This window comes from Dermacentor andersoni, chromosome 1 (assembly GCF_023375885.2).
Source record: "Dermacentor andersoni chromosome 1, qqDerAnde1_hic_scaffold, whole genome shotgun sequence".
Lineage (NCBI taxonomy): Eukaryota > Metazoa > Arthropoda > Arachnida > Ixodida > Ixodidae > Dermacentor > Dermacentor andersoni.
The window spans coordinates 71,893,616-71,906,717 of NC_092814.1; the positions used below are offsets into that span (position 1 = coordinate 71,893,616).

Here is a 13,102-nt window from a genome sequence, read left to right on the forward strand (position 1 = left end):
CAGCACCTGTACCTGGCAAATGTGAGAGCCTCACGATCAGTGCAGGCAATTTGCCCAAAGTCGCTATCGCTCTTGCTAGTCAGCTCTCATCCAGGTATGTATTTTGATATAAACAAAGCACCATAGCAATGAAACTTTGTTTTTTTACACTTGCTTAGCTTTCATGGCACACCTGAACGCTGTTTTCGATTAGTTGCCTGATTGCTAGGCCTATTTTTTAGGACCCAGCTAATGACGAGCGTGCGCCATGGGAAGTTGATGGGTACTTACTTAGTGCACAGTGCTGCGTTTTTTTGTTTACTTATTTACTGAGGGTAGCTGGTTTTAACTTCGTTGCCAGCCCAAGCTTTTGGTGTAAGAAGTCGGTGGCTACCACCCACGGTGATAGCTGGCATAACCACATGGTGGCTGTGCAACTGACCCATGAGGATACGGGAAGAAGCCATGGCTGCTTCGTGTGCAAAATCTAATAGAGGAAATGAGCAGAGAAGGTCCAAGTGGATGAGCAATAGGTTGCATGAGCATAGGATGCCCAAGCAAAACTTGGCCACCAGACTGCTTGTACTTAAGCCTGTGTGTCTGTGTATCTGTTTCTTTCTACGTCCTCGTTCAGTTGCGCTTATGCACTCTACCATGGGCACGACGCCTCAAGGTGAAGACAGTGAAGCATGCACTTCCCAAAGTGCAGCAAGAAACCAAACAAAAAAAACATTGTACTTCGACAAACCACCATGATAATGGCTAGAGATAAAGTAGAGTAATGTGCAAAGTGATAGCCTGTTTTAAACATGCTAGTCTGTAAAAAAAGTTTTGGCCATGTTTGCATTGGGTGTGCAAAATTCTCATGCAAAAATGTGGCATGATGTTTTACACAGGAAGTAATATTTCAGTGATAGGAGTGGTTATTCGACATATAATTCATGATATGCCTAACAACAAAAGTTGTTCAGTCTGCCACCTGTTCCGACTGCCACTGTAGCACCTCAGTTGTTTGAACTCAAATCTTCAAGCTTGTCTTTTACTATACAGTAAAACCTCGTTAATTCAAATTTCACGGGACCAGAAGAAATGTTTGAATTAACCAAATGTCGAATTATCGAGGGTATCAAGAAAACAATAAACACGCTTTTATTCAACACGCTTTTATTTACTGAATGAATGTGCCAATCACGTTTCTAGTTTTGCGCAAAAGCAGTACAGAAGCTGCAATTCTCGTCATCTTGTGGCTGATTAGCGCTCGCAGCTGCAGAGGCCTCGCGACTTCCTTCACAGCACGACTGCGGCGCATGTCTTCATCCGAGACAGGTCTTTTACTACCGGGCGCACATCCTGATTACTTTGTCGACAGTGAGCTGGTTGCTGTCCATCATGTAGCCGGTGCTCTTCATCTTCGAAGGCTTGTCAAAATGAAACCACTGTTTGCTGCCACCGTTGCGGACAAAACCGCGGCCGCTGTCAATGCGGTTATAGATGGTGACTACGCACTCATAAAGGCACGCGGCCGACGAGTGCACCAAATCAAAGTGAAACTATTGTTTGCCACAACCACCACGGACGAAACCGCAGCCGCTATCAACACAATCAGTATGGCAACTACGCAGTCATGAAGGCATGCGGCCAATGCGGTGCTTTGCGTGGTGGGAAACGCAAGAATAAAGACTTTAAAGGCACAAATAGGCACAAAGTTTTCTGGTGTTGCAGTCATTCACGTGTGATTTCTACTGATGACTATGGCGATGCAGACTAGTGATGCACTAACGGAATTTCTGCTCTTTTGTGTCGCACATTTGCGACACTCTAGCGTTTGCCGAGCTCCGAGAGGTGTCCGAATTGACGGGGGTCGAATTAACGAGTTTTTTACTGTATCACCAAATACATGTACCTCAAGTAATTTATTTTACCTGTATGTTAGCTTCAGTGGATTGCTTAGAAAATACTGCATCACATTCTCATGATCAAAAGCGTTTTCTGTAATACTAAACAAACTACCTGCAATTATTTTCTCTAGCTGCTCTAATTATTTTCTCTAACTTACCTTTCTGGGGACTCTGGCATTTATCATTGCATTTATCAAAATAAACAAATAATAGTTTTCGAAGCTTTCTGTGCTTCAAATGCATGATTTCCACCAAATTATCTGATGTGCCAAAGGTAAAACGCTTACTAGTTTCTGCTCACTAAGGAATCAGTACAGCCTGTAGTCTCACCTTATTTAACTCGAGTATGTACCAGCTAGGTCTCGAAAATGTCCCCTCAAATTTTTACATTTCTTGAAGAGCATCCCATTTCCTTGGCAATTTGCACTAGTCAGTTTTTCGTGTTTTTGTCTTTTACCATGCTTGTTAATTTGCTGCCATTCTAGAGGTTTCGATGTGGTGAACATAATTTCAGTCTTCACCTGACATAGTCATGCACTAGAGAAATGCTTCAAAGACCATAGTACAAAGGTTCCCGCAGCGAATATGAAACATTAAAATATAATTATTATATATAGTGATGGAAAGGAGGTGAACTGCTAAAAACTGCCCGGGCAACAGTTCAGGCCAAGGTATTAGCATTATTCCTAAGTGGTTGAGCTTCATATGTAGTTCATGTACGAAGCATTAATTTTTTTATTTATGGGAATAAATTGGTGAAATTTGGCATGCAGGTGTGATTTGTTATGCTGATATCATAACTGAAATTAGTTTTGTGCTATCTATTACAGTTTTCGAGTTACAACAATTGACAGCCTCTAATGGTCATCCCCAAATTAATTAATTGCACACAAGCTTGCCAAGATTTTCACATCCGCATGTTCATAAAGGCCCATTCTGTGCAATAAAGCTATTGGTTTATTTTTAAATGCGGAAATGAGCATAAAAATATTTTAACTTTCCTATGCATATTGTCTTACTAATGACTTTTTCCAAAAAAACCCATTATAAATTTTGTATGAGGCGCAGTCAAAATGCACGTCTGTATTGCACTCGTCAATGTTTCAGGATCAAAGTGCATAAGACAGAATGATTTTGTCTTCATTCGTTGTGAAATGGCACTGGGATGACTGAAAGCAACTGCACAAAGAATGAAAGTTGAGAAAACGGAGCTCAAAGTTTCATTTGTTGTAAACATTTAAATCTTTACTTTGAGTACCTAAAGCCCACCTGGGATGTAGTCCTTTGCCTGTGAGGACACATTTTCTTTACATTTTGATGTAGTTCTTTGTGTTCTTGCAGCAGTTTCGTGCACCTTAGTTGCCTTTTTGTTCATCGTGCATTCATCCATCATGCAGAGGCAGATGACGGCGCATTCAAAACCTCCGCTCGTGTCTCTCGTTGCGCAACCTCCTTATTAGTGAGAGTTGGAGCTGAAATCCGCAGTTGAACATTTGACGCTAAAACTTCTGCTCCACCGATGTCGTGTTGCCGTCACGACCACACGTGGATGCACCGTCACCATCGCTCGCAGTCGCACCTTCACCATCGTTAGCAGACGCACCTTCAGCATCGCTCGTGGACGCGCCTTCACCATCGTTAGCAGACGTGCCTTCAGCATCGCTCGCGGACGCGGTGTTACATGGTAGCGCTGTCAGCACTGCATGCGGGCATGCTTTCCCAGTCACCCACGTGCGCCGGCCATGCCTCGTCAACAAGCTCGGCGGCATACGCATCTACGAGTAGTTTTCTCCCTCTTTTCCACGCCTTTCGCGGTCTTCCGTACACATGGGCCGTTCGAAACTTGATTCCTTTGGGGCTCATCACAGAAAAGGTGCGTAAGCTGTCACGATCGTCAATAGAGAATTTTAGAATAGGGGCCCCAAATGTTTCGGGGCTCCAAAGAAATAGCGCCGAAGCCACTGTGCATGCGCGAGATGCAAACTGCGTTTGGGTTTTGCGTCAGGCACGCAATTTCACTTTAGCAGGAGCCCCAAAAGTTGCCCCACAAGATTTGCGTAAACAAACGTGGCGGCACCCATAGCAGAAGTACAAGCGACGGCTCTAACCTAGCACCAAACTGGGTTCGATTCGTGGTAACGCGGGAAGTTCGCAAGATAGGAGAAGTGACTGAGGTTATCGCTTTCACTCAACTAGCTTGTGTTATGAAGATTGATTCATTAGACGCCGCCGACTCCGAATTTGATTGTGGATTTTATGGCTCCTAGGCCTAACACGGCTTAGCTTGGCTTGTGAAGGCACGTAAAGTTGGTTACTCAAAACTAAGCGCAACTAATTGTTTGGCGCTTACAGAATAACCTCTCAATTTTAATTAAATGCGAATACACGAAAGTCAAAATTATTGTTGTTATCATAAAATGGTATTTAGTTATTTCTAATAGCTTTGCTTCGACGCCATAGTGGCGCTGTCAGCGCAAGACACTATCCGCAAGTGCAAAGCCCTATTTTAAAGCTCTTCACTTCTGCGTGCCCCAACGCTAACACCCACCAAGCTCATTGGGGCCCGAAACTATTGGGGCCCCTATTTTAAAACTCTCTAATCACGTTGATCGGAACCCGCAGCTCGCTGCTGCGCAAATGTGCGCGAGAGAGGTTCGTCAGCAATTTAAATCTACAACAGCCAATAGGAGTGCGCCCTGTGCCCCACGTGACTGCTGCGCCCAATTGCAATGCTGTCTTCGCCTTTTTTTCGCTTGCGTTTGCTGCTTTTTGTGGAGAAATGCGTCGCTTCAGCCATCTTTAGCTCCGATCTCTCCTCTTTACGGTGATACCAAGATGGCGGTGCATCGTCAGCGGACTACCACGCAGTGCGATATTTTCGCAATTTTTGATAGCACTCTAGAAAAGGGCTGTTTTCTCAATTTCTACAGCGTATTTTGTTATAATATTTCACCACGAGGTAAAAGTCAGTGGATAGCGAAAAAAATAAATCAGAAAATAGAAAATTTTGACAATTTGACCACTTCAATCACTGCGTCCCCCCTTAATCTGTTAACACTTAGTGCAACTGAGAGCCCGTGCGTTCTTGCCTATGCTGTGCAGTAGCAACTTCTCACGCCAACTGGATTTCCTTTGTGACCTCACACAACTCTGGTGAATGCATCCATTTTGTTTGCACATGCAAGAGTCTTGCCCATTCCTAGCGAAAAAAGTCGCAGTTTCTGTCATACTAGGAGTGGAGGCATGATGTGTAACACGGCTGCTCGGGTGTGCCTTTCAGGATAGCGGCAGTCTGCTGCACGAGCCCAATTCGATGCTGGTGCGCATGCTTCACATGACGGTGAAGGAAGAGCAGTCGTGGCTGGGTGCACTGGGGGGCAGCCCTTGCTCTGGCAGCCCTTCATCCAGTCGTGCCAGTGCCAGCCCCCCGCCCGAGTCGCCATGCAGGGCCCTGGCGGGAGCCTCTCCTCTAGCTGTATCCGAGGAAGCCACGCTGGGAGATGCCCCACAACCATCCGAGACACCCTTAGCATCGCGCTCGGGTCCAGATTTTCACAACCTACAGACCGCTCTGCGTGCATTGATCAAGTGAGTTCACTGATTTGTGTGGAGGGAACTGTGTGGGAAGATGTGCTGATACAGCAGTTTAAAGGGACACTAAAACGAGAAATGCATACATTCTAGCCTGGCAGAGAATTCTTTCAAAACTTTGAATTTCTTATGAAAAAATTTTTGATAACTAACTAAGAACAATAAGGCCAGTCTTCACCTACTTAATTTTGTACCCAAACCAGCATGAATGACATCAGTTGGATGTCATAGGTTTCACTGCATTGTTACTTATTTTGACTGACTTTCAGAGTTGAGTCTCTGCTTATTTCTGTCCACAATGTGATCTTCCTGTATAGATAAACAATGAACTTATCTCAAGGAGGTGCTGTCAAAATGCATGACATCACAGGGAGCTGCTGTAAAAATTTAAAGGTGATTTTTGCCACTTGTCTTTCAGTTTTTCATTCCTTTTCGCCTTACCAGTCATGGTAAGACTGACCTAATTAGTGTCTAAAAAGTGTAATTTACAAATATAGCTTAACTTAGTATTTCTCTATAGTATTCCTTTAATGAAGTGCTGAATGTGCTTGCCTTTTTTCACCCGCCGTGGTTGCTCAGTGGCTATGGTGTTGGGTTGCTGAGCACGAGGTCGCGGGATCGAATCCCGGCCACAGCGGCCGCATTTCGATGGGGGCGAAATGCGAAAACACCCGTGTACTTAGATTTAGGTGCATGTTAAAGAACCCCAGGTGGTCGAAATTTCCGGAGTCCTCCACTACGGCGTGCCTCATAATCAGAAAGTGGTTTTGGCACGTAAAACCCCATAATTTAATTTTTTTTTTTGCTTGCCTTTTCAGCTGTTTGGTTGTTGTGGCATTATAAATTAAAAAATAAACTAGTGGCGTTAATGAAAGTATAACTTTTGCACTAAGGCGTTTTGTGGATGCAGATGTCCATGAATGAGTATTGAACCTGGATCCAAGTTATTTCTCATACTTAAGGCAGATAGTTGGGCTAATTGTAATGTAGACAAAGATAGGTTCCAGTGCGTAAGAAAAATGAAAAAAGGTGCAGAGACAAAAGGATGATAGAAAAGGTAGAGTGCTGTACCTTTTTTGTCGTCCTTTTGTCTGTGCACCTCTTTTCGTTTTTCTTAGGCGCTGGAACATGTCTTTATTTCTAGTACATTTTGCAAGCCATGAAGTAAAGGAGTCTTATCAGATACCTTATTAACATCAATTTCTTTGGTGCACAGTTGCAGCCATAATCATGACTGGAGGTGCTAGGTATTTATTTATTCATACTGTCGATCCCATCAGGGATCATAACAGGAAGGGCATACATAGTTATCTTGCAATGTAACAATAATAATTAGTGAAATATTTAGATTACACATAATAGACATGCAATTAGCAAAGGCAAACAATATAGTAGGCAGAAAAATAACATAATACATTGTAATAATGTTACGAAAAAATCAAGAGGTAATCACAAAGGTAGAAAATTTACAAAGGGGAACAAAATGGTAGGCATAAATTACACAATGACACATAGCATTAAATTTAAGAGTAACAAGGGGTAATGAGGTAGTCTGTCAAATACCAATGGTGGTAGGCAATAATTACACAACATGAAAAGAAGTAAACAATTTGCATAAATAAAAAATAGTACTCAGTAATTGCAAGTTATAAAAGTGAGGTATACACAAGAGATAGTAATCCATAAGATACGTTTAAGGTGTCGTTAAAGAAATTGTGGTTATGTACACAATATAATGAAATAAAATGGCACAGAAATAAATGGTGACACAGGTACGTCATAATTGTGAAGCACGCAATTAATTTTCGGCTATTGTCAAAAAAGTAGTTAGGGATGGGCTGTTTGTAATACTAGGGTCCAGCTTATTCCATTCACGTGTCATTAAAGGGAAAAACGAATGCTTATGGCTTTCCGTATGAAATGGGTGTTCGTTTAATGATAGTGAATGGGTGAGTCATGTTTGTGCTATAGATAAGTATTTTTGGAACTGTCTATTTTCAATTCATTATGAATAAGTTGATACATAATTTTTAATTGTGCAAGCTTGGCTCGATTTTATAAGGTCAGTATACCGGCCTGTTTTAGCAATTCTGTGGGTGAGTCTGTTAACCTATGTTTGTTGTAAATACATCTTAGTGCCATCCTTTGAATTGCTTCTAGTTTGTTAATGAGTTCTTTGGGGAAAGGAAACCAAACAATGTTAGCATATTCTAATACAGATCTGACAAATGTGTTATATGCTAGTATTCTTGTGTTTGGGGGTGCTAGTCTAAGATGTCTGTTTAGGAAAAACAACTTTTTTTGTGCAAGTCAAGGTAACATTGTTAACATGGCGCTCCCACCTGAAATCGTGTGTTAATGTTAAGCCAAGGTACTTGTACTCCTTCATTTTGCTAAGTGTGGCATTATTTATAGTGTAGTTAAATTCTGATGGAAGCTTTTTTCTCGTAATTGATAAAATAGCAGATTTTTTAATATTTAAAGTCATTTGCCATTCGTTACACCATTTGTATACAAGTGACAAAGCGTCGTTCAAGGCCACATGGTCATTATAAGAATCGATTACCTGATACAGAACACAATCGTCAGCAAAAAGTCTAACATTGACTGGAACATTAGGAGGCAGGTCATTAATGTATATGAGAAATAAAACTGGAGCCAGAACACTTCCTTGTGGAACTCCGGATCTTACGCTAGATTTAATGGAATATTGCTGGTTAACTTCTACAAACTGAGTGCGGTTAGTAAGGTAGCCTTTGATCCAGTTCAGTTAAGGGCCCTTTCCCAAGGTAAGTTCGAGTTTATAAATTAATTTCTTATGTTTTACGCGATCGAAGGCTTTTGAAAAATCTAGAAAGATTAGATCAATTTGTTTCTGTAGGTCAGTACTTAACAATACATCGTGGACAAGCTCAATTAGTTGTGTGACTATGGAAACTCCTTTGCGAAAACCATGCTGACAATCTGTTAGTATTTCTTCCTGTTCAAGGTGTTTGGTTATGTGCTTTAAGATAATGTGTTCTAGTAGTTTACAGACAGTGCATGTTAGTGAGATTGGCCTGTAGTTAGCGGGTTCTGTTTTACTTCCCGATTTATGAATTGGTTTCACCTTAGCTGTTTTCCAATCCTTAGGGAGGGTACCTGAGGAGATTGATTTGTTAAAAATCATTAATAAGTACTTGGCCAACCACTCAGCATATCTGTGAAGGGATGCATTTGGAATAATATCAGGTCCTGGTGATTTTTTTGGGTCTAAGTTAAGTAGTAGGTTAAGTACACCTGTTTCGGTTAGTGTGAGTGGCTCTAGAGGCTTATTTCTAGAGAAGCCTGCTTGTGGTAGTGTGCCGTTGACCTCAGGGAAAACGGAGCAGAAGTAGTCATTAAGCAAGTGAGCAGAGTTTCTGTTATCTTCATTTGAGGCTCCGTTGTCGTTACGATTCTTTTGGTTAATGTAGCTCCAGAACTTTGTGGGAGCAGTTTTCAAAAAGTTTGTGAGTGTATTAGTAAAGTAGAACTGTTTGGCCGTCTTAATTTCTGATTTCATAAGTTGGATAGCTGCGCTGAGGTTTTCATGTGTAAATTTTAATGGGTTAGTTTTCAGCAATTTTCGCATTCGGTTTACTTTATGTTTCGCATGTATAACGTCACGCGTTATCCATGGATTACGCCTAGTAAGTTTCTTTTTTCTAGTTGGTATGTAATTGGTTATACAATGATATATAATGACGTTAAATGCGAGCCACGATGTATCGATGTCTGTATTGCTGTTATGGGAAAGTTGCAAAAGCGAGTGGTATTCATTAATCAGGTAATCAAGTATACTAGTGTCGTTAGCTTTACTATAGTTGGTGTAAGCGATGATTTCTGAGGGGTAACGCTGTTATGAAGGGGTATAGTGCAATAGGTGATTTTGTGATCCGAAATACCATCTAGTAAGCTTAATCTAGTTTCGTCATTTACGAAGTGATTGCTGAGGAATATTAGATCTAGTATGGAACAGCTGGATCCCTGTACACGTGCAGGTTCAGTTACAATTTGAGGAAGGTTGAACGATAACATAGTCAAGTAATACATCCGCACAGGGTGAACGATGCTGCATTGTTTGCCAGTTCACTTCAGGAATGTTAAAATCACCTGCGATTATTAATCTGGACCCTGATGCATATTGCTCAGTATATTCATGCAATCGGCACATATTGTCGAGGCCGGAAGAAGGACTGTGATAGACGCAGCCTACAACAATAGTGTGAAATGTGAAGTGCAGTTTACAAAAGATAGCCTCAACGGCCGCAACATCCGGTAACATTAAAAACGGGGTTTCTTTCTTTACTAGAATGGCCACGCCACCGCCTTGTGTTGTCCGGTCTTTCCGGATGATAGCGTCGTTGGCAGGGGCTATCTCAATATCTTTAATATCAGCTGTTAGCCAGGTTTCTGTTAGTGTTAGAAAGTCAGGTTCATATGCAAGAATCAAGGCTTCAAGGGAAACCGTTTTTTTTTTTTTTTTTTTAGTATGCTACATATAGTATAGTGCAGTGCAGGTATGTGTGGATTCCAGCTCCATTTCACAATTTAAAGGAGGAGCACTACTGGCATAAATCTGTCTCTCTTTTTATTTAAAGGGGCCCTGAACCACTTTTTATTGAATTCGAGAAATGCGTTTGAAGTTAAAATAGACTATTTCAGAAATACTTTGCCACAAAAGTGCTTCAATGCATTCAGCAAAAGTGGAGTTATTGGCAGTCAAAGATTGCCTATGATCCCCTTCACAGTGCTCTCAGTCCTCCTTCAATGCCTTGCACTGTGAAGGCTACGGCAGAGCAGGGCATGCCCACCACGCTCCGCCTACTGAACATCACTGAGACTCATAGTTCAAATTTGATTTTGATTGTTCATGTAGATGCCACTGTTTCTGATTTTGGTGCTTACAACACACCAAATGAGGTTGTGCTCAGTGTTCTCAGTGAGTGAGCTCATCACAGCACCCTGCAGTATCTACACTACACAGCAGACCACACCTACATGCAACTGTAGTGCGTATGCGTCGCATTTTCTTGGTGCACGACAGAGCTGGAGTGCACACTCGCACTCATATGCTTCAGTCTGGCCATACGCCATGGTGTGGACCAGCTTTGTCCTGCGCCAGCTTGACCAGTCGATAGTAGCCACATTCAACTTGTGAATTTTGGAGCACTGTAGCTCAGCAGTAAACAATGTCTGCCAAAGCGTCTAGCCAGGTAGTACCATGCAGGAGGGAGCACGTGCTGGCAAACGTACGTGTGGTCTAACCGTAAGTTTTGCGTGGTTCATGGTTAGTTGAGTGTTCTAAACTAATCGAAATTAGCAAGACCCAATGGCAACAACATCAATAAGCAGGGTGGCCAAAGTTTAATTCCTACGCAGGCAAGCGCAGCTGAGCATCAGCAGTCAGTAATTGGCTTCTTCTGGAAGTGCATAATTCTTATCAAAATGAAAAGGCAGATTTTCACATACTTGAGGCTGTTCATAAACTGCATCAAAAATATATATACAGTAATGACATAATTTTCTTGCAGTCACCTTCGTCAGTAAAACTGCATATATATAAAATGCTTGTTGGCCCTAAATTAGATTACGCGTGCGCTATCTGGGTTCAAACCATAACTACAAATTTGTTGTGCCATCTTGCTAGACTAATATCTACAGCGAATCTTTCATTCCGAAGACTAGCAAAGAATGGAACCTCCTTCCAACTTCCGTGGCCGCCATCACCAAGACCTACAGTTTCAAGACATCCATTCAGGAAGCCTTTTGTTAACATTTTTTTCTTTATTTGGTATAACTGTTTTTGTTTGTTTGTTTGTTTGTTTGTTATTTGTGCAAACATTTCTTATTTACGACTCCTTCTTGTAATGCCCTTGGGCCTTGGAAGTATGCTAGATAAATAAGTAAACAGCTATCAACCAGTAGCAGCAATCTATGGAAAGCTTGCATATGATGACACATGTGAGGCACCACCAGCTTCGAAGAGTGTGAGGAGAAGGCATCATTTAAAAAGAGTGTGTTTGAGAAATGTGACTTCATGCTCCGCTTAAGAGCTCCACGTGCCACGCACGAATGCTAACTTTGGCTGAGAACTTCACAGTAGCGTATGCTTATCTGCGGACTGCGTTCTTTTACCAAGTCGAAGGAGTGGTTCAGGACCCCTTTAAAGGAGCACTAACACAAAAATTTAGTGTCCCGCTTTCTTGCTTTTGAGGTAGCTTTTAACGCCGTAATGAAGCCTCGATTCCTCAAGAGCACCCCAAATTCTTAATTACAGCACCTTTTATTGATATGTTCTATGTTCCAAACATTTGCCAAGTGCAGCGTGGCTTCTGAGGTAAAAAAAGGAGACTATTTTCGTCAACTAAAGGGGCGGTGGGGGTCACGTGCATTGGTGTAGCTGGGGGAGGGGTCGAACCCCCCCCGTAGGGGGTGGGGGTGCCCACCTCCTAAAACAGTCTTAGGAGGTGGGCATTGAAAGAGCAACATGGATGAAAGGGAAAGTCTGAAGAGGGAGGAGGGGGTTGTCATGCCACCGTACCTAGAACTTAAGTTTATCCAGTTTGCCCACAACCGCTGTCACGCCTATAGTAGTAGCGTTCCCTTGCCTTCTCACATCACCTTTTGCCTATCACCTCGCCTCCCCACTTGTATGGGAACTGTGAATGAAGAGGGGCAAGGCTGTTAAGCACACGTTTCACGACTGCATCCTACCTATTCTCAGCCTCCTCTCACCCTCTACTATTCTATCTAGCTTCCCTCTGAACTTGGGTATAGTAGCAAGGTAAGCGCTGTAATTTCTGCAGTGGTTTCGCGGGGGGTTACGGATAATTACAGCTTTCAAGAGGCTAATATGGCGATCGACGCCCAAGGAGCTCCAAAGGGCATTGTGCATATTTGACGTGGTGCAAAGGTCAAAGCAAGTTTCTCGCATCTTCTTTTCTCTCTGCCATGCTCCTTCCATGTATATACACACTCTGAACCACCCCCAATGCAGGCAAACTTTCGAGAAAAAAAAGAAGCTTTGCTTTAAAAAGGACGCTGATTTACACACGGCAAAATATATCAATGACGGGGGTGCTGGGCCAGGGAAGCTAAGAAACCGCTACAACAAACAGGTGGGAGGGCAGGTAGGAGATTGGCCTCAAAGTCCACGCAGAAACAAAAACATAGGAATGTTAGTGGTCGCCGCGCCTTTCAACAAACCGGTGAATGTTGAAAACTGTGAGAGTGACTAACGGAAAAAGAATGTTAAGAAGGGGAGGGGGTAATGGATATGAGGAGGGAGGGGGGATGTGCATAAAAGGCGTCAAGAACGAAGTTGACAGATAATTATGGACATAGGGAAAGCATCTCGTCACTGCCTGATTGCTCAACACCAGACTGCCGTGGCTGGTCGCCTAGCTGAGGCTCATCTACCGCGTGGTAACATGTGCTGCTTGCTGTGGAGAGCCCATCCTGACTAAACGTCTTGGCAATTTTCAGAATAGACGGGTTTCAGGAGACAAAAGTGCTTTGAAATCTCTCTGAGCTACTGGTCCTTATTTTACTGTGAACAACGGATGCTGTAATTTTCACAAAGGCTTCTAAACAGGAAGCAGCCCTGCTTG

At 42.6% G+C, this 13,102-nt stretch overlaps 1 protein-coding gene across 2 annotated transcripts in view; it reads left to right on the plus strand.

Annotated features, from left to right (window-relative positions):
* The window catches only part of LOC126544793 (uncharacterized), a 122,039-nt gene that overhangs the window by 8,993 nt on the left and 99,944 nt on the right, over nucleotides 1–13,102 (plus strand). For both annotated transcript variants that reach the window (XM_050192261.3, XM_050192262.3), the window contains exon 4: nucleotides 5,158–5,465. In XM_050192261.3, coding sequence (XP_050048218.1) covers nucleotides 5,158–5,465 — 308 coding nt within the window. The remainder of the gene's footprint in view (nucleotides 1–5,157; nucleotides 5,466–13,102) is intronic.